General features: G+C 45.9%; 1 protein-coding gene across 1 annotated transcript in view; it reads left to right on the top strand.

Moving 5' to 3' along the window:
- The first annotated feature begins 600 nt into the window (after positions 1-600).
- Positions 601-26,617, top strand: part of LOC129713061 (polyunsaturated fatty acid 5-lipoxygenase-like) — an 86,806-nt gene continuing 60,789 nt past the window's right edge. The window contains 3 exon segments of the mRNA XM_055661940.1: positions 601-678; positions 681-764; positions 15,519-15,717. Coding sequence (XP_055517915.1) covers positions 616-678; positions 681-764; positions 15,519-15,717 — 346 coding nt within the window. The 5' untranslated portion in view covers positions 601-615.

Consider the following 26,617-nt stretch of genomic DNA (forward strand, 5'->3'; position numbering starts at 1 on the left):
CACTGGACTATCTTTAAAGGACTATCTGCAATAAACACGCTTCGCTTCATTTTGTATCTGTACACTGTGGATTACTCGATTGCAATTACGTATAGATTCTCCGCTGTCTGAGTTAGTTCCACACAAAAGCTTTTCACCGCGTAGGAAGGAACTGCAGATGCTGGTTTAAACCGTAGACAGACACAAAAAGCTGGAGTAACTCAGCGGGTCAGGCAGCATCTCTGGAGAGGAAGGGTCTCGACCCGAAGCGTCAACTCTTCCTTTTCTCCAGAGGGAACAGACTGACCCGCTGAGTTACTCCAGCCTTTTGTGTCTGTGAAAACTAAAGCTTGCCATGTTATTCGGTACACATGGATAATAAACTAAACCTGTTTAGGTCTGAGGTGAGGAGAAATGTCGTGACTGCGACTCGAGGGTGGTGAGTGTTTGGGTGGGAGGGAGAGGGAGAGGGAGGGACCGACACGGGGGGGGGGGGGGGGGGGGGGACGGGCACAGGGGGCGGGGGCACTCCTCCCCACAGGCGCCGGTCGGCTGAGCAGCAGAACCCACAGCCCGGCTCCTTATCCGGACCAGCACCGAGCCCGGAGTCTGCACCCACCCCCCGGAGCACACACCATGATCTACACGGTGACGGTGGCCACGGGCCACCAGTGGTTCGCGGGCACGGACGACTACATCTCTTCCTGACGCTGGTGGGCAGCGAGGGCAACAGCGAGCGCACACTGCTCGACAAGCCGCTGTACGATGACTTCGAGCGGGGAGCGGTGAGAGCCCGACCTCGGTAGCGCGGCCCCAGAGTAACTCACTCCCCCCCCCCCCCCCCCCCCCCCCCCCCCAACACACCACCTCCCTCTCTACCTGCCCCCCCCCGATTTCACTTCCTCACTGTTGATCCCCCACACCAACCCACCTCTCCTCTCCCCTCCCAACTCAACCCACCCCCTCCTCACCCCCTCTCCCCCCCTCTCCCCCAACGCACCCCCCCCTCCCTCCCTCCATCCCTGCCCTCCCCTGCCCCCGATTTCACTTCCTCACCCTTGATCCCCCCCCCCATCCACCTCTCCTCTCCCCCTCCCCCTCTTCACCCCTCTCCCCTCCTCTTCCCCCCCTCTTCACTCCTACCTCACCCCCTCTCCCCCCTCCTCACCCCCTCCTCTCACCCCTCCCTCCCTCATCCCCCTCTCTCCCTCTGCCCCTCCTCACCCCCATTCTCCCCTCCCCACCTCACCACCTCACCACCTCTGTTGATTGTAATATATATAAACAACTTGGACATAAATGTAAATGGGTTGGTTAGTCGTTTTGCAGACAACACCAGCATTGGAGGAGTTGCAGGCAGGGAGAGTGGCTGTCAAAGTGTATCGTGGAGTAACTCAGCGGGACAGGCAGCATAGCTGGAGAGAAGGAATGGGTGACATTTCGTGTCGAGACCCTTCTTCAGACGCATCTTGGCCCCAAACGTCACCCACTCCTTTCCAGAGATGCTGCCTGTCCAATTGAGTTACTCCAGCTTTTTGTGTCTTTCTTCGGTTTAAACCAGCATCTGCAGTTCTTATCGACACAAAGTATATCGTGGGGTGTAGGTCAGCTACAGATATGGTTGGCAGATGCATTTACATCTGAACAAGTGTAAGATGTTACACTTTGGGAGATTAAATGTAAGGTGAAAGTATACAGTAAATGGCTGGACCCTTGGCAGCAGGATCTTGGGGTCCAAGTCCACAGCTCCATGAAAGTGGCAATCAAATGCGAGGGTTTGGGTGGTAAAGAATGACATGCTTGCCTTCTTCTGTCAGGGCATTAAGTAGAACAATCAGGAAGTCATGTTGCAGCTTTATAGGACTTTGATTCGACTACATTTGGAGTATTACGTGCATTACTGGTTGCCCCATTACAGGAAGGATGTGGAGGCTTTGGAGAGGATGCACACGATATTTACCAGAATGCTGCCTGGATTAGAGGAGAGGCATAGATAGGGTAGACATTGAGCCTATTTTCTAAGGTGAAAATGTCAAAGAGAATGGTGATGTAGAGTTAGAGCTGCTGCCTCACAGCGCCAGAGACCCGGGTTTGATCCCGACTACGGGCGCTGTCCGTACAGAGTTTGTACCTTCACCCCGTGACCACGTGGGTTTCCTCCGGGATCTTCGATTTCCTACCACCCTCCAAAGACGTGCAGGTTTATAAATTAATTGGCTTGGCATAAATGTAAAAATATAAAATTGTCCCTAGTGTGTGTAGGGTAGTGCTAATGTGTGGGGATCACTGGTCAGCATGGACTCGGTGCGCCAAAGGGCCTGTTTCCACGCTGTATCTCTAAACTAAACTAAAGTGGATGCCTTGGCTTTAGGATGAAAGGGGCAAAGTTTGGAGGAGTTGAGCACTTTTTTGCAGAGAGGGTGGTGGGTCCCAGGAACATGCTGGTGGTGCGGGCAGGTATGACAGTGGCATTGAAGCTTTTAGGTGGGCTGATGGGTATAGAGGGAATGGAGGGAAAAGGATCACATGCAAGCAAAGGAGACTGGGGATATTCAGCATGGCTTTGTGTGTGGGTAGATCAGGTCTCACTAACTTGAGTTTGTTGACGAGGTGTCAAAGAGGATTGATGAGGGCAGGGTGGTAGATATCTCCATGGACCGTCAGCAAGCACCTTGGCAGGGTAGGGTGGTTCGGGCGGTTAGTGCACATGGGATTCGGGGCAAGCTAGTCAATTGGATACAAAATGACCATGAAGTTAGGAGACAGAGCGTGGTAGTAGTGGCGGTAGGGGATTGTTTTTCGAACTGGAGGCCTGTAACAAGGGGTGTACCACAGTCATCAGTGCTGAGCCTTCTGTTGTTCATTATTTACACTAACTATTTGGATGAGAATGTAGATGAAATGGTTATGTTCATAAGACATAGCACCAGAATTAGGCCATTCAGCCCATCAAGTCTGCTCTTCCATTCGATCACAGCCAATCTATTTTTCCCTTTCAACCCCATTTTCCTTTCATCTCCCAGTAACTTTTGACATCCTTACGAATCAATAGATAATAGACAATAGGTGCAGGAGTAGGCCATTCGGCCCCTCGAGCCAGCACCGCCATTCAATGAGATCATGGCTGATCATTCCCAATCAGTACCCCATTCCTGCCTTCTCCCCATATCCCCATGGCTCTGCTAGCTTTAAGAGCCCTATCTAGCTCTCTCTTGAAAGTATCCAGAGAACCTGCCTCCACCGCCCCCTGAGGCAGAGGCCCTTGTCAAGAACCTATCAATTTGTTCTTTAAAAATACCCAATGACTTGGCCTCCACCGCCATCTGTGGCAATGAATTCCACTGATTCACCACTCTCTGGCTAAAGAAATTCCTCCTCATCTCCATCCTTTTATTCTGAGCCTGTGCGCTCTGCTCCTAGATGCTCCCAATACCGGAAACATCCACTCCATCTAGGACATTCATTATTTGCTAGGTTTCAATGGGATTCCCCTCATCCTATTAAATCCAGCAAATACAGGCCCAGAGCCACCAAACGCTCCACATATATTAATCCACTCAATCAATCAATCAATCAATCAACCTTTATTGTCATCTTGCAAGCAACAGTTGTTACAGTGCAAAATGAAAAGACGTTTCCCAGTGAATAGCGGAGCATCGCACATGAAATTTAAACACTTCACACATAATAACACTAAAAACAATCCAGTCCCTGATGGAACAGTATAAATAGTTAAAAGCAGGTAAAAAAAAACACAATGTTAAAATTCAATAAACCAATCATAAAAAATGTCCGGGGCCGCTGATTTGAGTGGCCAGTGCCAGTATTAAAGTGTCCGTGCCAGCCGCAGAGTCAAGTCAAGTGACTGTGGGTGCAGAGTGACTGTTTAGCAGCCTCACAGCCTGTGGTAGGAAGCTGTTTAACAGCCTCGTAGTCCGGGCTTTGATGCTACGATATCTCTTGCCTGATGGCAGGAGATCCAGGTGTGCGTGGAGGGGGTGCAGTTTGTCCTTGGCAATTCTCTGTGCTTTCTTCAGACAGCGGCTCTGGAACAGTTCTTGTACCGAGGGTAGGGAGACGCCAATGATCCTCTCTGCTCCCCTCACTACCCTCTGCAGAGCCTTCCTGTCCGAACAGTTGCAGGTGGAGTACCACGTATTTATGCAGTACGTGAGTACAGACTCCACCGTGCCCCTGTAGAAAGTCCTGAGGATGTTGGTGGGGAGTGAGGCCTGTTTTAGTTTCCTCAGGAAGTGCAGTCGCTGATGGGCCCGTTTGACGGTCCCAGTGGTGTTCCTGGACCAGGTGAGGCTGTCCGTTATTTGCACACCGAGGAACTTTATGCTCTCCACTCTCTCCACTGCAGTGCCACTAATGTTGAGCGGTGTATGCTTTGGCTGCGCCCTCCTGAAGTCGACAACCATCTCCTTAGTTTTGTCGACATTCAATTCTAGGTTATTTTTGCCGCACCAGTCCACCAGTTGTTCTACTTCCTCCCTGTACATTGTTTCGTCATCTCCACTGATGAGTCCCACCACTGTAGTGTCGTCCGCGAATTTTATGATTTTATTTTCCCTGAATCTGGCAGCACAGTCATGTGTGAGCAGAGTGAACAACAGCGGGCTGAGCACACAGCCTTGAGGGGAGCCGGTGCTCAGCGTGATCGAACCTGAAGTGTTCTTGCCAACACGGACTGACTGCGGTCTCTCTGTCAGAAAGTCCAAGATCCAGTGACACAGGGTGGTGTTGAGGCCCAGCAGGGTTAGTTTCTCCACAAGTCTCTGTGGGATGATGGTATTAAACGCTGAGCTGAAGTCAATGTACAGGATTCTGGCGTATGTGTTCTTGTGTTCCAGATGCGCGATTACTGTGTGCAGCGTGGTAGAGATGGCATCCTCTGTAGAGCGGTTGGGGCGATAGGCAAACTGTAGGGGGTCTAACGATGAGGGGAGGCTGGCAGTAATGTGGGGTTTCACCAGGCGTTCAAAACACTTCATTATTATTGGGGTCAGGGCGACAGGGCGGTAGTCATTTAGGCAGGCAACCACTGGTTTCTTCGCTATGGGGATTATCGTGGAAGTTTTGAGGCATGTGGGGACAATGGCCTGACTAAGGGAGATGTTGAAGATGTCTGTTAGCACATCTGCTAACTCCTCAGCACATTCCTTTAGCACACGTCCTGGGATGTTGTCGGGTCCGACTGCTTTCCACGGGTTGACCTTAGACAGGATTCTCCGTGTGTCCATTGTGTCTATGGTCAGGACTGGCTGGTCGGTTTGTAAGCAGGGGCTGGCTCTCCCCTTGGGTGTGGTGTTTGCTGCATCAAAACGTGCAAAGAAGTTGTTTAATTTATCTGGGAGAGAAGTGTCCGTGTCGGTTACCTGCTGCCTTGCCTTGTACCCCGTCAATGTTTCGATTCCCTTCCACATCCTCCTGGTGTCTCCTGTGTCGCAGAGGTGTCCCTGGATTTTCCCCGCGAAGGCACGTTTCGCTGCCCTGATTCCTTTTCCCAGTGCAGTCCTGGTGGATCGGAGAGCGGCTGTGTTACCGGCTCTGTAGGCTGCATCACGAGCCCTCAGCAGCGAGCGCACCTCTGCTGTCATCCATGGCTTTTCGTTACCACGTGCAGTGAAAGTTTTCATGATGGTGACATCCTCAGTGCACTTGGCAATGTAGCTGGTTACAGTCTCTGCGTACTCCTCGATGTTGATGAGGTCATCATAGGATGCTGCTGTCCTGAACACATCCCAGTCAGTGTGCAGGAAGCAATCCTGCAGTGCTGAGGCTGCTCCCTCTGGCCAGACCCTGGTGTGTTTTCTCTCCGCTCTGACTTGTTTTTGCAGAGGTCTGTAGGCTGGTGTTAAAAACACTGAAATGTGGTCCGAGTGGCCCAGGTGAGGGCGTGGGGCTGCCTTGTAAGCCTCTGGGGTGTTGGTGTAAACCAAGTCCAAGATGTTCTCTCCCCTGGTCTCAAAATCCACATATTGCTTGAATTATCTCTGGGATTATTCTCATCAGTCTCCTCTGGATCCAATCTAGAGCCTGCATAGAGCCTGCAAATGTGGTCTGACCAGCACCTGATAAAGCCTTGGCATTACATCCTTGTTCTTATATTCTAGTACTCTCAAAATAAATGCTGGCCTTAGTACTGGCTCAACCTACAAATTAACCTTTTGGGAATCCTGCACCAGCACTCCAAAGTCTCATTGCATGTCCAGTTTCTGAATCCTCTCCCCATTTAGAAAATAGTCACCACCTTTATTACTTCAACAAAATAGAGATAGTACAGAGGAGATTTACTAGAATGTTGCCTGGGTTTCAACAACTAAGTTACAGAGATAGGTTGAATAAGTTAGGTCTTTATTCTCTGGAGCGCAGAAAGGGGGACTTGATAGAGGTCTTTAAAATGATGAGAGGGATAGACAGAGTTGATGTGGACAAGCTTTTCCCTTTGAGAATAGGGAAGATTCAAACAAGAGGACATGACTTCAGAATTAAGGGACAGAAGTTTAGGGGTAACATGAGGGGGAACTTCTTTACTCAGAGAGTGGTAGCGGTGTGGAATGAGCTTCCAGTGGAAGTGGTGGAGGCAGGTTCATTGGTATCATTTAAAAATAAATTGGATAGGCATATGGATGAGAAGGGAATGGAGGGTTATGTGTGTGAGTGCAGGCAGGTGGGACTAAAGGGAAAAAAGTTGTTCAGCACGGACTTGTAGGGCCGAGATGGCCTGTTTCCGTGCTAATTGTAATTGTTATATGGTTATGAGGGGGAACTTCTTTACTCAGAGTGGTAGCGGTGTGGAATGAGCTTCCAGCGGAAGTGGTGGAGGCAGGTTCGTTGGTATCATTTAAAAATAAATTGGATAGGCATATGGATGAGAAGGGAATAGAGGGTTATGGTATGAGTTCAGGCAGGTGGGACTAAGAGAAAAAAAAAGTTGTTTGGCACGGACTTGTAGGGCCGAGATGGCCTGTTTCCGTGCTGTAATTGTTATATGGTTATATGGTTCTACCAAAGTGCAAGACTGTTCACTTTGGTCCATTCGCCACTTCTTTGCGCTGTCTCCCAACCTGCCCAAGACCTTCTGCAGAGTCCCTGCTTCCTCGAAACTACCTGTTCCTCCACCTATCTTCATATCATCCACAAACTTGGCCACAAAGCCATCAATTCCATTGATGTTATTAAGCTTGTGGATGACACTTACATTGGTGGTATAGTGGACATTGAAGAAGGTTATCTAAACTTACCATGGCACCTTGATCAACTGGAACAATAGGCCAACGAATGGCAGATGGATTTTAATTAAGATCAATGCAAGGTGTTGCATTTGCGTAAGACAAACCAGGGCAAGATTTGTGCAGTAAATGGTAGGATCCTGGGTGACAGAACAGAGAGACCAAGGGGTGTGGCTACATTGGCCCTTGAAAGGTAGACAGGGTGGTGAAGAAGGTGTTTGGCATGCAGGTCTTCATTGGTCATGGTCATAGAGTCATACAGCATGGAAACAGGTCCTTCTGTCCTACTTGCACACAACAACCAACTTGTCCCACCTGCTTGCATTTGCCCCCTATCCTTTTAAACCTATCCTATCCATGTACCTGCCCAAATGTTTCTTAACCGTTATGATGGTATCTGCCACAACGACCTCCTCCGGCAGCTCATTCCATGTAATTACCATCCTTTGGGTAAAAAAATCTGACCCTCAGGTTCCTCGTAAATCTCCCCCCCCCCCCTCTCACCATAAAGATTTTGTCCACCGGTTCAGGGTATTGAGTAAAGGAGTTGGGTCAAAGGTGAGGCCACATTTGGAGTGTTGTGTACAGTTCTGGTCACCCTGCCACAGGAAGGATGCCATTAAATTGAAAGACCATAGATTTAAGATGAGCGATGAAAGATTTAAAAGGGAGGTGAGGGCTAGCTGTTACACACTGTGGGTGGTGGGTATCAGGAATGAGCTACCAGAAACAGTTGTAGAGGCAGGTACAATTATGACACTTAAAAGATTCTTGGACAGGTCCATGGATATGATTGGGCCAGTGGGACATAGGCCAGGCATAGGCAAGTGAGACAAGCTCAGTTAGGCAACTTGGTTAGCATGAGTAAGTTGGGCTGAAGAGCCAGTTCCGGTGCTGTGTAGATCTATAACTCTAATCTGACACCAGATAATAAAAAATATTCCTTAATCTATAACCCTCGAGGGACTCCAAGTCTCACCTGGAGAACCTTAGCTTGTAATTCAACTCTCTTGTCCTGGTTATCACTCCGCAGTACACCTAACAGGTTTGGTTCCATTTCCCTGAGGGGCTCGTGCTTTGATTCAACCACAGTTCTCTGCAGTTGTAACATAACCCTGGGCATTCCAGCCTTCTCAAAATGAAAGGCACCAACCTGAGCCTCTTTACTTACTATTATATTTGTGCACTAGCCGTGATGCCTGCACCTTGCTCCTCGAGATTTCTCTGCTCCATCTCAGTTTTTAGCTGGTGACTGTTTCAACTATAGATCAGACTTGAACTATCTTCTGCACTTGATCAAACTCTCTAATTCACTATTTTACAACCTCCTGCTCTTACTCTGAGCCATTAATTGTGCCAACGAGCTTGAATACATCAATGCTCTATATCTACCTCTCTATACATTTAGTTTCTGATCCGTTTATTGCCATATCTGGGTGCAGTGGAGTTTATTGTTTGCATGAAGCGTGCAGAGATAATAGTATACATGGTAATGATAGATACCACATGAGATAAAATATGCAAAACAGCCAGTGGGGCAAAGATTGTGTTGCAATCTGATATGCTGTAAAAACGCTAAAGTGTCACAACAGAACAACTGAATGAGGTTAAGAGTTACAGCAAGTCTGTGTTTCTGTACCGATCCACAGGGGCCAGAAAATAATCATTTTCTGAACCATTTAAGGATGCGCTCATTAGCCCTATCCATGACAAAATAGTGTCCCCAGTTCCATTGTGTCATTTCTTGTTAACAGTGCAATATGAAAACCCTGATGAATGCTTTTGGGATTTCCATTTTTGAGTAGATTCATGGAAACTCACTGAAATAAAGTCTACAATGCCAGCCCAAAATATTTAATTAGACTTGTTTGACTTGATTTGAACTTAGCAAATCTGATCAAGTCTTATTTCTCGAAATGTATAGTCATTTTCTGAGCTACAAATTCGTAACCCACTGCAAGCTTATTGAATGAAGTGAATCATTTCCTAATGTGTTTCTGCTGCCTTGATTAAACAGTGATGCCACATTTTCCAAGGGTTGTAGGTGAAGTCATAGTCATAACTAGAGCCAGAATGTTTAGGCGCTAAAAATCTCTGAAATAGGCAGGCAAAAAGGCAAAATAAAATTACAAAAAAGGCATAAAAAGGCATTTATTTCCACCACCAGAATATGGTTAAAAATGATAATTATAAAGGTATACTATATTAAATGACCAAAGTTGCCTGCTTGCACATAACTACCAGCATTTTTTCAAATTATCTGGTGTTAAACTATGCTGTCAGACAGAATATGCTACAGTTGTGAAAAACCTCTTTCTACCACAGCTGGGATCACTGATGCATACCTGAAACAAGTTACAAACTCTACATTCATGTCGATATCTTGTGCATTACAACGACCTTTTAGAACTTTAGCTAGGTTTTGTATTTCTTCAAGATCTTTGTTAGCTAAAATTACCCTCTCACATTTTCCTTGTATGTCTTCACCTACATCGCCAGGAACTTTAAGTACAAAGTACAGCAAGTGAAGATGTAAACAACTGAGCAATAGTTCAAATCTTTGACTTCTCCAATACTTCAAGAAATGTCCAATATGTCAAGAAATACTCCTTTGATGGTTGACCTGCCTCCATTGTACCAATGACCACATTAGCAACGTATCTCCCCACAGCATCAGTTATCTCGTCTATTGGGATCCATATTTTGTTGCATGCAACTTCATCTCTAATTTTCCGCACAACAATGTTGAAGTTGCTGTCAACATAATTTTTCCATAACGATGACTCGCTTGGTATATGTTCCTCTGTGTATTTCCCTAAAAAACCTCAGAGATTTGCTCTCCAATTTCTACAGTGGAATTCCAGCATCAATGAATGCATTGCACAGATCACTCGAAAACTCAGGTATGCAATTGGAGCCAGCAATAAATTTTGTGAGGAGCCAAGCTTGCGTATTTCCTCCCTTTTGTTTCTCTGCCACCAACTTGTGTTTAGCTGTCTGTACATGCATGGAGAAGAAATATTTTTTCTCATGATTCACTGTTTTCTCACATGCATTGCAAAACAGCACACAGTTGTCTGTAGAGAATATATCCCTCCAGTACACTCTCACCAAATCGTTCAGTTTTTTACAAGGTGTTGACTTGACTTTAAGCATTTTTGACGCTTGCAAGGGTAGATCCTACAGGAGCGGGGATGCAGCCCTCTACAGGCAGGTCAAGTACAAGCTAAGAAGAGGAATCAGAGCTGCCAAGGAAAGGTACTCTGAGAAGTTGAAACATAGAAACATAGAAATTAGGTGCAGGAGTAGGCCATTCGGCCCTTCAAACCTGCACCGCCATTCAATATGATCATGGCTGATCATCCAACTCAGTATCCCGTACCTGCCTTCTCTCCATACCCCCTGATCCCCTTAGCCAGAAGGGCCACATCTAACTCCCTCTTAAATATAGCCAATCAACTGGCCTCAACTACCCTCTGTGGCAGAGAGTTCCAGAGATTCACCACTCTCTGTGTGAACAAAGTTCTTCTCATCTCGGTTTTAAAGGATTTCCCCCTTATCCTTAAGCTGTGACCCCTTGTCCTGGACTTCCCCAACATCGGGAACAATCTTCCTGCATCTAGCCTGTCCAACCCCTTAAGAATTTTGTAAGTTTCTATAAGATCCCCTCTCAATCTCCTAAATTCTAGAGAGTATAAACCAAGTCTATCCAGTCTTTCTTCATAAGACAGTCCTGACATCCCAGGAATCAGTCTGGTGAACCTTCTCTGCACTCCCTCTATGGCAATAATGTCCTTCCTCAGATTTGAGGAACAAGTTATAAGTAAATGACTCTTCTTCATTGTGAAAGGGTTTGCAAGAAATCACAAGCTACAAGAGGAAAACACCCTGCTCCTTGGACAATCGTCAGCTGACCAATGACCTGAACGAGTTCAACTGCAGTTTTGATAAACAGAAGCTTAACCCTGGTGATCCCAACCAACACTTCACACCTACTCACTGCTTGATTCCAGTTTGAAAAGACTGGACCCTTCACCTACTCCTCCCCAATCACCACTTCACACCAACTTAAAGCATGACTCCAGTTTGCAAAGACTGGACCCTTTCCCATGTACCTCTCTCCAATCACTACTTAACACCCACTTACACCCAGGTTTTGCCCCGGTGGTGTAAATTTTCTTGTAAGTTACGTTAAAACGGAAAAAACGGCTGATTTAGGCACTAGATCGTGAAAAAGGCATTGTCTTCCTGAAATCATCAAAAAAGGCACATGGCATTTATGGAAAAATCCTGGCTCTAGTCATAACAGTGTGGAAACAGGCCCTTCGTCCCAACTTGCCCACACCAACCAACATGCCCCCTCTACACTAATCCCATCTGTCCGCGTTTGGCCCATATCCCTCTAAACCTGTTCGATCCACGAACCTATCTAACTATTTCTTAAACGTTGGGATAGTCCCTGCCTCAACTACCTCCTCCGGCAGCTCGTTCCATGCACCCATCACCCTTTGTGTGACAAAGTTACCCCTCAGATCTTTTCCCCTTCACCTTAAAACCATGTTAGACGATCCTCACAGCTGTATCTGGGGGTCCCTAACATCCATCTTATCATAATTAGAAGTGTGAATCACTGGATTTCACACTCTCTGTTTTCACACAGAGAGGTGAATCTGTGGAACTCTCTGCCACAGAAGGTAGTTGAGTTCATTGGCTATATTTAAGAGGGAGTTAGATGTGGCCCTTGTGGCTAAAGGGGTCAGGGGGTATGGAGAGAAGGCAGGTACAGGATACTGAGTTGGATGATCAGCCATGATCATATTGAATGGCGGTGCAGGCTTGAAGGGCCGAATGGCCTACTCCTGCACCTATTTACTCTGCTTCTATGATTCTGGACATTTTATCTCCCTTGAAACTTGTTAGTTGCTCCACAGCATTTAATTTCAGCGTTTTTGTTTAGTCGTTCACTATCTTCATTAACATAGAGTCACAGTAGACAATGATGATTCTTGAAGAGAGAATGCTATGAACTTTAAGAGGCACTTCCGTCAACTGGACCCAGGTGCACCTTGAAACCCAGAGCAAATTCACTATTCTATTGAAATTCCAAAAAACATTGGTCCAGTCCTATATCCAAGACATTTGTTCCACACCACCTTTTGTTTGGTACTGTAATAGCGATGATATGGGCATAGAGATGGATATACAGCATGGAAACGGGCCCATCGGCCCACCTTGGCATCCTGGGCTAATCCAATTTGCCTGCATTTGGCCTATTGCCCTCTAAACCCTTCATGTCCATATATCTGTCCAAATGTTTATTAGAAGTTGTAATTGTATCCACTACGATAGCTTCCTCTGGCCACTCATTCCAGATGTGAACTGCCCTCTGAGTGAAAAAGTTGCCCCTGAGGTCCATCTTAAATCTCCTTCCTCTCACCTTAAGTTTATGCCCTCGAGTTTTAGAATTCTCTACCCTGGGGAAAAACAACTGTGGGCATTCACTTTATCCGGGAATTTGTACATCTCAATCAAGTCACCCTTCAACCCCCAATGTTCCAAAGCAAAAGGTCACAGCTTGTCCAACGTCTCCCTGTAACTCAAGCCTGTGAGCCCAGGCAACATCCTAGTGAAGATAGACACAAAAAGATGGAGTAACTCAGCGGGCCAGACAGCATCTCTGGAGAAAAGGAATAGGTGACGTTTTGGGTCAGGACCCTTCTTCCTAGTGAATCTCTTCTGCACCATTTCCAACGTAATAATATCCGTCCTGTAGCTGGGCAAACAAAATTACATACAGTACTCCAAGTGTGGTCTCACCAGAGTGGACAAGAATCACAGCGGTCACGATGCTGCCTCACAGCGCCATAGACCCCGGTTCGATCAGGGTGCTGTCTATGTGGAGTTAGCATGTTCTCCCTGTGACTGCGTGGGTTTCCTCTGGGTGCTCCGGTTTCATCCCACATCCCGAAGACGTGCAAGTTTGTGAGTTAATTGGCTTCTTTAATTAACCCCTAGTGTGTAGGGAGTAGATGAGAAAATGGGATAACATAGAACTAGTATGAACAGGTGATGGGTGACCAGCATGGACCTGGTGGGCCAAAGGGTCTGTATCTCTAAAGTAAACAAAACTAAATGGTGGAACTGAATGGCCTGGTCTCCCTGAGTGAGGAGCCCATGGAGCAGGCACTGTCATAGCAGAAGCAGCAAACTGTGAGCCTCAGCCTGGGAGGTCGGCTGTTGCCCTGGCGCTAGCCCCTAGCTCCAGCTCTGACCCCAATCCTTACGTAGAAACACAGAAAATAGGTGCAGGAATAGGCCATTTGGCCCTTTGAGCCAGCACCACCATTCAATGTGATCATGGCTTATCATCCAGAATCAGTACCCTGTTTGCTTTCTCCCCATAATCCCTTGATTCCATTAGCCCAAAGATGTATATCTAACTCTCTCTTGAACACATCCAGTGAATTGGCCTCCACTGCCTTCTGTGGCAGAGAATTCCACAGATTCACAACTCTCTGGGTGGAAAAGTTTTTCCTCATCTCAGTCCTAAATTGTCTACCCCTGCAACTGCTCCTTGCTCCTAAACTCAAATCCTCTTGCAATGAAGGCCAGCATGCCATTTGCTTTCTTCACTGCCTGCTGTAACTGCATGCATACTCTCAGTGACTGATGTACAAGCACACCCAGTGTCGTTGCATCTCGCCTTTTCCTAATCTGACACCATCAGATAATAATCTGCCTTCCTGTTCTTGCCATCAAAGTGTATAACCTCACATTTGTCCACAGTATACTGCATCTACCATGCATCTGCCCACTCGCCCAATCTATCCAAGTCATCCTGCAGCCTCACAGCATCCTCCTCGCAGCTCACACTGCCACCCAGCTTTGTGTCATCCGCAAACTTGGAGATGTTACATTTAATTTCCTCGTCCAAATTGTTAATGTATATTGTAAACAACTGGGGTCCCAGCACTGAACCTTGCGGCACCCCAATAGTCACTGCCTGCCATTTTGAAAGGGACCCGTTAATTGCAACGCTTTGCTTCTTGTCTGCCAACCAGTTCTCTATCTATGTCAATACCCTACCCCCAATACCATGTGCACACTAATCTCTTGCGTGTGACCTTGTCAAAGGCTTTTTGAAAATCCAGATACACTACATCCACTGGCTCTCCCTTATCCATCCTACCTTGATCCTGATCCCAACCTCAGCCCTGACCCCCAACGCTGCTCTCTGGTGATGGGGAGTTGGATGCCAGTAACACTGAGAGCAAAGATCCTGCCAGAAGCCCAGACACACATGCACAAGTCTTCATCTGGGGGCAGCCTATTTCAACAGCACCTACGTTTGGAATTGGGTGAACAAATTTCGCTCTGCTTCCAACACAGGAGAAGTTCCCTTTTATCATTGAGGATGTGAGACCATTAGTTCCTGTAGATAGTCAAAGCAAAGTGAGCTGGGAGTCAGGGAGGGGCTGGAGGGAACATCACTCATCACATACAGAATTCACTCTGAGGATTTAACCAGGAAGAGAAACATCTGATGAACAATGACAGAGAACAGAGAACAGCACAGCACTGGGACAGGCCCTTAGGCTCACAATGTTGGGGCTGAACATGATGCCAAGATAAATGTATCCCCTCTGCCTGTACAAGGCCCATTTCCCTCCATATCCAGGTACCTTTCTAAAAGCTCTTAAATGCCACTGTCGTATCTCCCTCCACCAACCCTGGTGGCACGTTGCAGGCCTTCATCACCCTCTGTGTAAAAAATAACTTGCCCTACACATCTACTTTAAACTTTGCCCCTCTTATCTTAAAGCTATGCGCCCTAGTCTCAGACAATTCCAATTTCTGGAAAAAAGGCTCTGGCTGTCTACCCTTTCTAGGCCTCATAATTTTATATACTTCTATCAGGTCTCCCCACAACCTCCAGAGTTCCAGAAAAAACATTACAACTTGGTCCAACCTCTCCTTCGAACTAATACTCTAAATCTATGAGAATATCTATGATCTCCAGAGGTGCTGCTGGACCTTGTGTCTTTTTTTGTAAACCAGCATCTGCAGTTCCTTGATTCTAACCTTTAACTCTTGCTGTACATGCAGGGAACCATGGTTCAAGGTTTCTATCTCTACATGTTCTCACCTTAATTCAGTCTAAGTGCAGGTAAAATTTCTCTTCATGGTTGAAGGATAATATGGAAGTTTGGGAGTTTCCTTTCACTGAGACTGGTGTAATGTTCCTGCTTCTCATCCTCCTCACTGCTTGCTGCCACTAACTATATTCTCTGCCTCTCACAGGTGGATTCCTACGCCATGACCGTGTCGAATGATCTTGGGGAGATCCTGTTGGTGAAGATTGAGAAGCGCAAGTACTGGGTGCATGATGACTGGTACTGTAAATATATCACCATCAAAACCCCCCAGGGTGAATACAGGGAGTTCCCCTGTTACCGGTGGATTGCTGACGACAAGGAGATCGAGTTACGGGATGGGAAAGGTTAGCACCAAACCTTAGCGCTCGCAATGTAACCAATAAGTAGGCCATTCAGCCCCTCGATTCTGCTCTGCCATAAAACAAGATGTTAGATCTGATCTTTGCTCCAACATCTCACTTCTGTCTGTTCCCCAAACCTTTTATTTTCCTTTCAACCGAAACCTGCATCTCTCAACCTTCAGCACATTCAATGACTCGCTCAGCAGAATTTCAAATATGTGAAATACAACCAAGACAACATTAAATGCAATAGATAAAGCGCATAGAAAGATAGAGAGAGCAGAATATAGTTCTCAGCATTGTAGCACAACAGTTCCAGAGACAAAATCCAATGTCCGCAATCAGGTAGAGGAGAATCGGACAGTGCCCTGGCTTATGGAAGAACTTGTATTGGGAGCCTGATAACAGAGGGAAGAAGCTGTTCCTGAGTTTGGTGGTGCATGCTTTCAAATGCGCAACTGTTTATTCTGAAACTGTTCCAGATGCCCTGGGTCCATTAACATGGTCATCTATATTAACCATATGGATGTGAATTCAGTTGGTAGGGTTAGTAAGTTGGCAGATGATGCCAAAATTGGTGGTATAATGCAAATGAAAGAAAGCTATTGAAGATTACATTGGGATCTAGAACAACTGGGAAAATAGACCAAGGAATTATATTTTATTAAGTTTAACTCAGACAGGACTTGCATAGTAAAATGGCAGGGTTCTGGAGAGCATTGAAGAACAGAGAGGCTGAGGGGTATAGGTACACAGTTTCATGAAAATGGCCACACTAATGGGCAGGCTGGTGAAGAAGGTGTTTGCCACTCTTGCCATCATTAGTCAGGATATTCAGTCCAAGAGTTGGGACATCATGTTGCAGCTTATAATATATTACTGAGTCCGCAGTTGTGTGTAGTTCTGCGAAGGGAAGGATGTCCTTAAGCTGGAAAGGGTGCAGAAAATATTCAGTTAAAGTTTATAGCGAGAGGCTGAGTAGACAAGGACATTTCTCCCTGAAGCCTAGGAGGCTGAGAGTGACTTTATAGAGGTATATAAAAGTGTAGATAGACATGAAAAGCTGGAGTGACTCAGCGCGTCAGGCAGCATCTCTGGAGAGAAGGAATGGGTGATGTTTCGGGTCGAGACCCTTCTTCAGACGTGAGGGGCAATAAGTTGAATAGCTACAGTTTTTTTTCCCAGGGAAATGGAAGTCCAAAACTAGAGGCCATAGATTAAAGGAGAAAGGGGAAAGATTTAAAAGGAATTTGAGGGGCAAATTTTTCATACTGAGGATGGTGGGTATGAGCTGCCAGAGGAAATGATTGAGGTGGGTACAATTAAAATGTTTCAAAGGCATAAAGATAGATACATGGACAGGAAAGCTTTGGAGGGAGATGGGCCACGTGCAGGCAAATGAAACTTGGTCAGTATGGATGAGTTGGGCTGAAGGGCCTGTTGCCTTGCTGTAAGCCGATGATTTAATAGCCCACCCGGGGAAGTATCCTTTCAGCATCCACCTTCTCAATCTTCCCCAAAATAGTTTGTGTTTTCATAAGTTCACCTCTCATTCTTTTGAACTCAGTAATAGAGCAGCCTGCTCGATGTCTCTGAACCATAAACCCTTCCATCCTAGAAAGCAACCGAATGAACCTTCCCCACACTGTCTTTAGGGCAAGTGTAGCATCCCTTAAATAAAGAATTCAACATTGCATGTTTTACATCAGGTGAAGTGCACACATGTAACATGATTACTTCTATACTCCATTTCTTCTGCATTAAAGGCCAGCATTGCAATTACGTCCTGAACTATCCGCTGTATCAGATGCTAACTTCCTACCTTCCATATACAAGCACGCTCAGGGCTCTTGTTTCCCAGCTTTCTATTGTCTCCCTGCATTTACTTAAGATTCTGCTTATCAATGCTTCCAACTTAAGTGATCTCCTCAGATTATCCGTTGAGGTCACTTGAGTTGAGTCAATGGGCCTGTTGCCATCCCGTATGTCTACACTGATGTATGAGATGGCCACCAAACATTTGCCCATTCACTTCACCCATCTGTATCGCTTTGAAGGAAGTTTTGCATCCACTTTAATGGGGCCCTGTCAACCTGTGACCTCCTGACCCAGGGCACTGTCAGCCTGTGACCCCTGACCTGATGCTATCTAGAAACATAGAAACATAGAAATCTCTGACCCCCCCTGAGCCTTGTCGTGCTGATCATCCATATCAGTGACTGTCTGATCCCCTGAGCCACAAGGGCCACATCTACTGTTGATCTAGCCAATGAACTGACCCCTCTGTGACCAGCGATTCACCACTCTCTGAAAAAAGTTCTTCATGGCCTCCAGCATTTTTCCACATGCTCTTCCTGCATCTCAGGTCCAACCCCTTAAGAATTTTGTAAGTTTCTATAAGATCCCCTCCCATCTCCTAAATATCGATGACTTGTCTCTGACTCCTTGAGGTACTGTTGATCTCTGACCCCTTGACCTTGGACATTGTCATGGCCTCCAGCATTTTTCCACAACTGATGTCAGGCCGATGGTCCATAATTCCCATTATATCTCTGACTCCTTTGTTAAACAGTAGGGTGACAATAGCGACTGATCCATCGGAATGGTTTCAAACAATAAAAATGACCAGATATAAAGACTCTGGAAGGGTGGGCATAGTGGCACAGGGGTCGAGCTGCTGCCTCACAGCGCCAGAGACCCGGGCTTGATCCTGACCTCAGGTGTTGTCTGTGTGGAGTTTGCACGTTCTCCTTGTGACCGCATGGGTTTTCTCCGAGTGCTCTGCTTTCGTCCCTCATCCCAAAGACGTGCTGTTTTGTAGGTTAATTGGCCTCACTAATATTGTCCCTGGTGTGTAAGGAGTGTACAGTATGTAAGTGGGATAGCAGAACTAGTGTGAACAGGTGATGGTTGACATGCGCTCAGCGGGCCTAGGGCTCTGTTTTCATGCTATATCTCTAAACATTAAAATAAAACTAAACCTGGGAATTTATCAGACTGTTTTTCAATGTCACTAACACCATTTCCCTAGTAATATAATTTAATTTAATTCCTCCCTCTCACCACATCCTGTTCTTCTACATTTCTGTATGGTTCCTCTTTCGTGAAGACAGATTCAAAAAATTACTTCATTGTTCCACAACATATATTCTCCCAATCCTGAACATAAGGAACCTACGTTTGTTTTTCGTGAGTCTGATTCTCTCTTCGCCTATTTCCAGAAGTTTTTATAAGCTAGGAGCGGGTTGTTGTGTTCTTTACTGGCTAGCTACCATGCTCCATGCTCTCCTTCATCATCAATCCTTTCATAATGTTATAAGGAATAGTAGAATTAGGCCATCAAGTCTACTCCACCATTCAATCATGGCTGATAAATCTCTCCCTCCTAACCCCATTCTCCAGCCTTCTCCCCATTACAATTGACAATAGACAATAGGTGCAGGATAAGGTCATTTGGACTTTGAGCCAGCACCGCCATTCAATGTGATCATGGCTGATCATCCCCAACCAGTACCCTGTTCCTGCCTTCTCCCCATATCCCTTGACTCCGCTATCTTCAAGAACCCTATCTAGCTCTCTCTTGAAAGTATCCAGAGAACTGGCCTCCACTGCCCTCTGAGGCAGACAATTCCACTGACTCACAACTCTCTGTGAGAAAAAGTGTTTCCTCGTCTCCGTTCTAAATGGCTTACTCCTTATTCTTAAACTGTGGCCCCTGGTTCTGGACTTCCCCAACATCGGGAACATGTTTCCTGCCTCTAGCGTTCCCAAACCTTTAACAATCTTATATGTTTCAATGGGATATCCTCTCATCCTTCTAAACTCCAGAGTGTACAAGCCCAGCTTGTCCATTCTCTCAGCATATGACAGTCCCGCCATCCCGGGATTTAACCTTGTAAACCTACGCTGCACTCCCTCAATAGCAAGAATGTCATTCCTCAAATTAGGGGACCAAAACTGCACACAATACTCCAGGTGTGGTCTGGCACCTCTGATACCTGTACTAATCAAGAATCTATCTATCTCTGCCTTAAAAATATCCAGTGACTTGACCTCTACAGCCTTCTGTGGCAAAGAATTCCACAGATTCACCACCCTCTGTCTTAAGACATTTTGCCCTATCCTCTTCCTAAAAGAACGTCTAAATCCGAGACTATGATCGCTAGTCCTAGACTCTCCCACTAGTGGAAACATCCTCTCCACATCCACTCTATCCAAGCCTTTCACTATTCTGTATGCTTCAATTAGGCCCCTCATCATTATTCTAAACTCCAGCGAGTACAGGCCCAGTGCCGACAAACGCTCATCATATGTTAACCCACTCATTCCTGGGATCATTCTTGTAAATCTCCTCTGCATCCTCTCCAGAGCCAGCACATGCCCAAATTTGCTCACAATATTCCAAATGCACCTTATTGAGCCTCAACATTACATCCCTGTTTTTGTATACAAGCCCTCGTGAAATAAATGCTAGCATTGAGTTTGCTTTCATTACTACCGATTCCACTTGCAGATTAACCTTTTGGGATTCCGGCACCAGCATTCCCAAGTCCCTTTGCACCTCTGATTTCTGGATTCTCACCATTTAGAAAATAGTCTACGCCTTTATTCCCACAACCAAAATGCATGTCTCCACACTTTGCTACACTATATTCCATCTGCCACTTCACTGCCCACTATCCCACCCTGTCCAAGTCCTTCTGCAGAGTCCTTGCTTTCTCTACACTACCTGCTCCTCCACCTATGTTCGTATCATCTGCAAACATAGCCACAAAGCCTTCAATCCCTTCGTCCAAATCATTAATATATAACGTGAAGAGTAGCGGCCCCAGCACCGACCCTTGCGGAACTCCACTAGTCACTGGTATCCGAACAAAAAAACCCCCATCATTGCCACTCGTTGTCTTCTGCCATCCAGCCAACGTGTTATCCATGCTAGTATCTGCCCTTTGATACTGTGGGCTCTCTTCTCCCAAAGCAGCCTAACGTGTGGCACCTCATCATAGGCATTGTTTTTTCATCGTCCTATGCTGAATTCTAGACTGATCCCAACCCTTAGGTTGTAGAATCGGAGAACTGCAGATGCTGGTTTACAAAAGGACACAAAGCGCTGGAGTAGTTCAGCAGGTCATGCAGCATCTCTAGAGAACATGGGTAGGTGATGTTGCAGGTCGGGATATTTCTTCATTGCAATTTGTCATTGTCATGTGTAATTGTCATTCTAATTGTGGTGGGGGGAAGCTGGAAGAGAGGAGGGGCAGGACAAAGCCTGGCAGGTAATAGGCCAACACAGGTGAAGAAGGTTTTTAAAAGTCAGATGGTTGTACAAAGGCCAGTGATGGAAAGACAGAAGGTGGGAGAAATTAGGATTGAACATTTACGAATTGTGAAGCTAGAGGAAGGAATGTGGGTGGGAGGGGGAGGGGAGAAGGGGTCGGATCGGGTATATGGGGGAGAGAGGGGAGGGGGTTATAGGTTACCCAGGTGCTGTTTCTCCAGTTTGCATATGACCTCACTCTGACAATGGAGGAGGTCCAGGATAGACAGAACGGTGTGGGAATGGGAAGAGGAGTTAAAATGGTTCGCAATGAGGAGATCTTGCAGGCCTTGGTGGACCGAGCGTAAGTTTTCAGCTAAACAGTTGCCGAGTCTACGCTAGGTCTGGCCGGGTTACAGCCATACTTGCCTTCTTATATTATCCGACTTTGCCCCAATACTTTCCCTCATTTCTTTCATGAGCTGCGATTGAGTTACCCTCCCTGATCAATGTCGTGCCTGATAGGAAGGAATGATGGCTGGAATTATTCTGTACTCTTTAGACTTTTAGACTTTAGAGATACAGTGCGGAAACAGGCCCTTCAGCCCACCACGTCTGCACCGACCAGCGATCACCCATACACTAACATTATCCGACACATTACGAACAATTTACAATTTATACCGAAACTAATTAACTTACAAACCTGCACGTCTTTGGAGTGTGGGAGGAAACTAGAATACCCGGAGAAAGTCCACGCGGTCACAGGGAGAATGTACAAACTCCGTAGACAGCACCCATAGTCGGAATCAAACCCTGATGTCCGGCGCTGCATTCGCTGTAAGTCAGTAACTCTACCGCTGTGCCACCGTGCCGCTTTACATGGCTTGCAGCGCCAAAGACCAAGGTTCAATCTCGACTATGGTTGCTGTCTGTACAGAGTTTGTACATTCTCCCTGTGGCCTGCGTGAGTTTTCTCTGAGATCTTCAGTTTCCTCCCACACACCAACGATGTACAGATTTGTAGGTTAATTGGCTTGGTAAAATGTAAAAATTGTCCCTATTGTGTGTAGGATATTGTTAATATGTGAGGATCGCTGGTCGGCACGGACCCGGTGGGCCGGAGGGCCTGTTTCTGCGCTGTATCTCTAAACTAAGCTAAACTAAACAAAAGTATTGTGATCGTCCAACTTGAGGAGGGACCATACTGGAGTCTGCAGAAGGAAAGATGCTTGGCCAGGTGACTTGTTTCAGTTGAAGAGCATTCTGAGAATAGTGATCGCAACTCCATACATTTAAGTAGTTATGATGAAGGATAAGTCTTGACCTTGAGGGTGAGTGCTAATTTGGGATAAAGCTAATTACAAAATTATTTCACATGAGCCGAGGAGAGTAAACTGGGAGCAGTTGTTTTTGGTTAAGCCCACATCAGATATATGAATCATTGAAAGATACAAAATGGCAACAGGGTCTTCAGCCCATCAAGTCCACACCAACAATCAATCACCCATTCACACTAGTTCTATGTTATTCCACTTTCTCATCCACTCCCTGCACACTGGGGGCAATTTTTCAGAAGCCAAGTCACCCACAAAACTACAAATCTTTGGGATGTGGAAGGAAACCGGAGCACATGGAGAAAATCCCCATGGTCACAGGGAGAACATGCAAACTCCGCAAGCAGACAGAGCCCCAGGTCAGGATCGAACCCGGGTCCCTGGCGCTGTGAGGTAGCGGTTTGACTAGCTGTGCCATTGTTTCATTATTCCATGAAGGGGTCGTTTAAAGCCCAGCTGATCAGAATTCAGGACCAGCACGTTCCAGTAAGGAAGCAGGATAACAAACGGCAAGGTCGGGGAATGACGAGAAAGTTTATACATTTGGTGAAAAATAAAAAGGAAGCATATGTGCGGTTAGGGAGATCACTTCAAGCAGGGTCTACAAGGAATATAAAGCAAGCGGGCAACTCGAACCAAAGGGGACCATGAAATTGGTGAGACCATTGGTTAGATGGATTAAAGAGTTTGTGAGGAGATCCGAGCAATGGTGAGAAATGATCTTGGCTGGCAGATTATGAAGGAGAATTGGAATCAATTTGGGTGGAAGTTAATGTAGCAACACATTGAGGTAACCACCAAATTGTGGTTGTGATACAGGACATTGGCATTAGATGTGTGGGCAATGAGGTGACACAGAAATCGTGGGGGAACATTAGTCCACAGCTAGATTGGACAAGTCTACTGAATGTTAATAATGGGGAAGATGAATTCATGCAATGTGAACAACATGGCTCTCTACATCAATCTGTTGGTCTAACAAGGCAAAAGATTATTAGAAAAAAAGTCCCAAAGTGCTGAAATAACTGCGGAACAGGCAGTATCTCTGGCGGACATGATGGCTTTTTGAGTCAGGGTCCTTCTTCACACTCTTTAGATCTTGTTTGTACAGCAAGAAGTGGTCAATAGATAAGAATAGAATTTTGAGATTAAATATGATGAAGTTTACTTATAACTAGTGTTACATTTCTTTAATGGAAACTGTGAGGCTGTGAAGGGAGAGATGGATGTGGTTGATTAAAAAAGTATGCTGAAAGTTTAATGACAAATTGCACAAATTGTGGCTGACAGTAGAAATTAAAATAATATTACATCAAAAGAAGAGGCTTATAAAATGACCAGAGGCCGCTAAGTACTCCATGAAGGTGTGATTCAACAACGAAGGACTGTATGTAAGAAGGTGGAGCAGCCTGATGAGAAATAATAGACAATAGACAATAGGTGCAGGAGTAGGCCATTCGGCCCTTCGAGCCATTCAATGTGATCATGGCTGATCTTCCCCAATCAGTACCCCGTTCCTGCTTTCTCTCCATATCCCCTGACTCCGCTATTTTTAAGAGCCCTATCTAGCTCCCTCTTGAAAGCATCCAGAGAACCTGCCTCCACCGCCCTCTGAGGCAGAGAATTCCACACTCACCATTCTCTGTGTGAAAAAGTGTTTCCTCATCTCCGTTCTAAATGGCTTACTCCTTATTCTTAAACTTAAACAGAAGAAGGAAGAACGTCCACGGATATAGAACCAGGGGAGGCACAACAGTAGAACAGGAGGCCTCATTGCACCAGAGACCCAGGTTCGATTCTGATCTGGGATGCTGTCCATGTGGAGTTTGCATGTTCTCCCTGAGACGGCGTGGGTTTCCTCCGGTGTTCTGGTTTCCTCCCATATCCCACAGACATGCGGGTTTGTAGGCTAATTGTCCTCTGTAAATGCCTCTAGTGTGCAGGGAGTGGATGAGAAAGTTAGATAGTCAAACTAGTGTGAAAGGGTGATCGATGATCGGTGTGACTCAGTGGGCCAAAAAGCCTGTTTCTATGCTGTGTCTGTTAATCAAAAAGGACTAATATTGGCCCCACACACACAGGCAGGCAGTGTAAGGAGAATTTGTAATTGGAAATAAGGATATGGCAGAAGAATTAATCATCTATTTTCATATCCAGCTTCACAAAACACAAAAGAATTGTCAGAAATACCACAGACCCATGATTCTAGAGAATGAGGAACTGAAGGAGATGTCGGTGTCAAATAATAGTATTGGGGAAGTGGATGATACGTTCTAAGAAACCCTTGGTGTACAAGCCACAGTTATGAAGCGGCAAGCTTTAGAAATTCTGGTGCTCTGGTTAACATTGTATAAAGTCCTGCAGATTCTCAAATGGTTCCTGCAGAGTGAAGGGGAACAAATGTGACTAACATCTTATACAACATGACCTCCCAACTTTTATACTCAAGACTCTGACTGATGAAGGCCAATGTGCCAAAAGCCATTTTGATCACCGTATCGACCTGTGACTTTACCTTCAACGTACCAAGTCCTTGATCCCTCTGCTCTACAACACTACACACAGCTCTGCCATTGTGTAGGTCCTGCCCATGTTTGACTTCCCAAAATGCAACACCTCACATTTCTCTGTATTAAATTCCATCAACTATTCCTGAAGCAATCTGGCCAATCGATCAAGATCCTGCTGCCACTTTTTACAACTATCATCACCATCCATAATACCACTCACTTTTGTATCATTTGCAAACTTGCTAATCTTGCCATGTACATTCTCACCCAAATCATTGATATAGATGTCAAACAGTAATGGGCCCAGCACTGAACCCTTGAGACACACCACTAGTCACAGGTCTCTGGTCCGAGAAGCAAGCTTCCACCATCACCCTCAACTACCTTTCATAGAGCCAATTTTCAATCACTTCAGCTTTGTCTCCAGGATTCCTTGCGATCTAACCTTCCTGAGCAGCCCACCATGCGTAACCTTGTCGAATGCCTTGCTAAAACCCATGTAAATAGCATCTACAGCTCTGCCCTTGTCAACCTTTTTGGTCACATCTTCAAAAAACTCTCTAGTAACTTTGCAACGACAGATGACTGGCCTATAGTTTCCAGTCTTTTCCCAGCAGCCCTTCTTGAACAGAGGCACAACATTTGCCACCCTCCAGTCTTCCGGCACCTCTCCTGTATTTCATGATGACTCATAAATTTCAACCAGGGCTCCCGCAATTTCCCACAGTGGCCTTGGATATATCTGCTATATCTAGAGATATCTGATATCTGATATCTCTAAACTAAACCAACTCAGAGGGTAAGATGCAAAAGCAATGAGAAATGTTTAATGATGGTGTTCAGTGAGGTACAAGAAAAGGGGATGAAACACAAAGGTTTCCATGCTGCATAGAGTCATACAGAGGACATTTATCAGAATGATGCGTGGAAACATAGAAACATAGAAATTAGGTGCAGGAGTAGGCCATTCGGCGCTTTGAGCCTGCACCGCCATTAAATATGATCATGGCTGATCATCCAAACTCAGTATCCCGTACCTGCCTTCTCTCCATACCCTCTGATCCCCTTAGCCACAAGGGCCACATCTAACTCCCTCTTAAATATAGCCAATGAACTGGGCTCGACTACCCTCTGCGGCAGAGAGTTCCAGAGATTCACCACTCTCTGTGTGAAAAAAGTTCTTCTCATCTCGGTTTTAAAGGATTTCCCCCTTATCCTTAAGCTGTGACTCCTTGTCCTGGACTTCCCCAACATCGGGAGCAATCTTCCTGCATCTAGCCTGTCCAACCCCTTAAGAATTTTGTAAATTTCTATAAGATCCCCTCTCAATCTCCTAAATTCTAGAGAGTATAAACCAAGTCCATCCAGTCTTTCTTCATAAGACAGTCCTGACATCCCAGGAATCAGTCTGGTAAACCTTCTCTGCACTCCCTCTATGGCAATAATGTCCTTCCTCAGATTTGGAGACCAAAACTGTACACAATACTCCAGGTGTGGTCTCACCAAGACCCTGTACAACTGAAGTAGAACCTCCCTGCTCCTATACTCAAATCCTTTTGCAATGAAAGCTAACATACCATTCACTTTCTTCACTGCCTGCTGCACCTGCATGCCTACTTTCAATGACTGGTGTACCATGACACCCAGGTCTCGCTGCATCTCCCCTTTTCCCAATCGGCCACCATTTAGATAATAGTCTGCTTTCCTGTTTTTGCCACCAAAATGGATAACCTCACATTTATCCACATTATACTGCATCTGCCAAACATTTGCCCACTCACCCAGCCTATCCAAGTCAC

The sequence above is a fragment of the Leucoraja erinacea genome, chromosome 34 (genome assembly GCF_028641065.1).
Source record: "Leucoraja erinacea ecotype New England chromosome 34, Leri_hhj_1, whole genome shotgun sequence".
Classification (NCBI taxonomy): Eukaryota; Metazoa; Chordata; class Chondrichthyes; order Rajiformes; family Rajidae; genus Leucoraja; species Leucoraja erinaceus.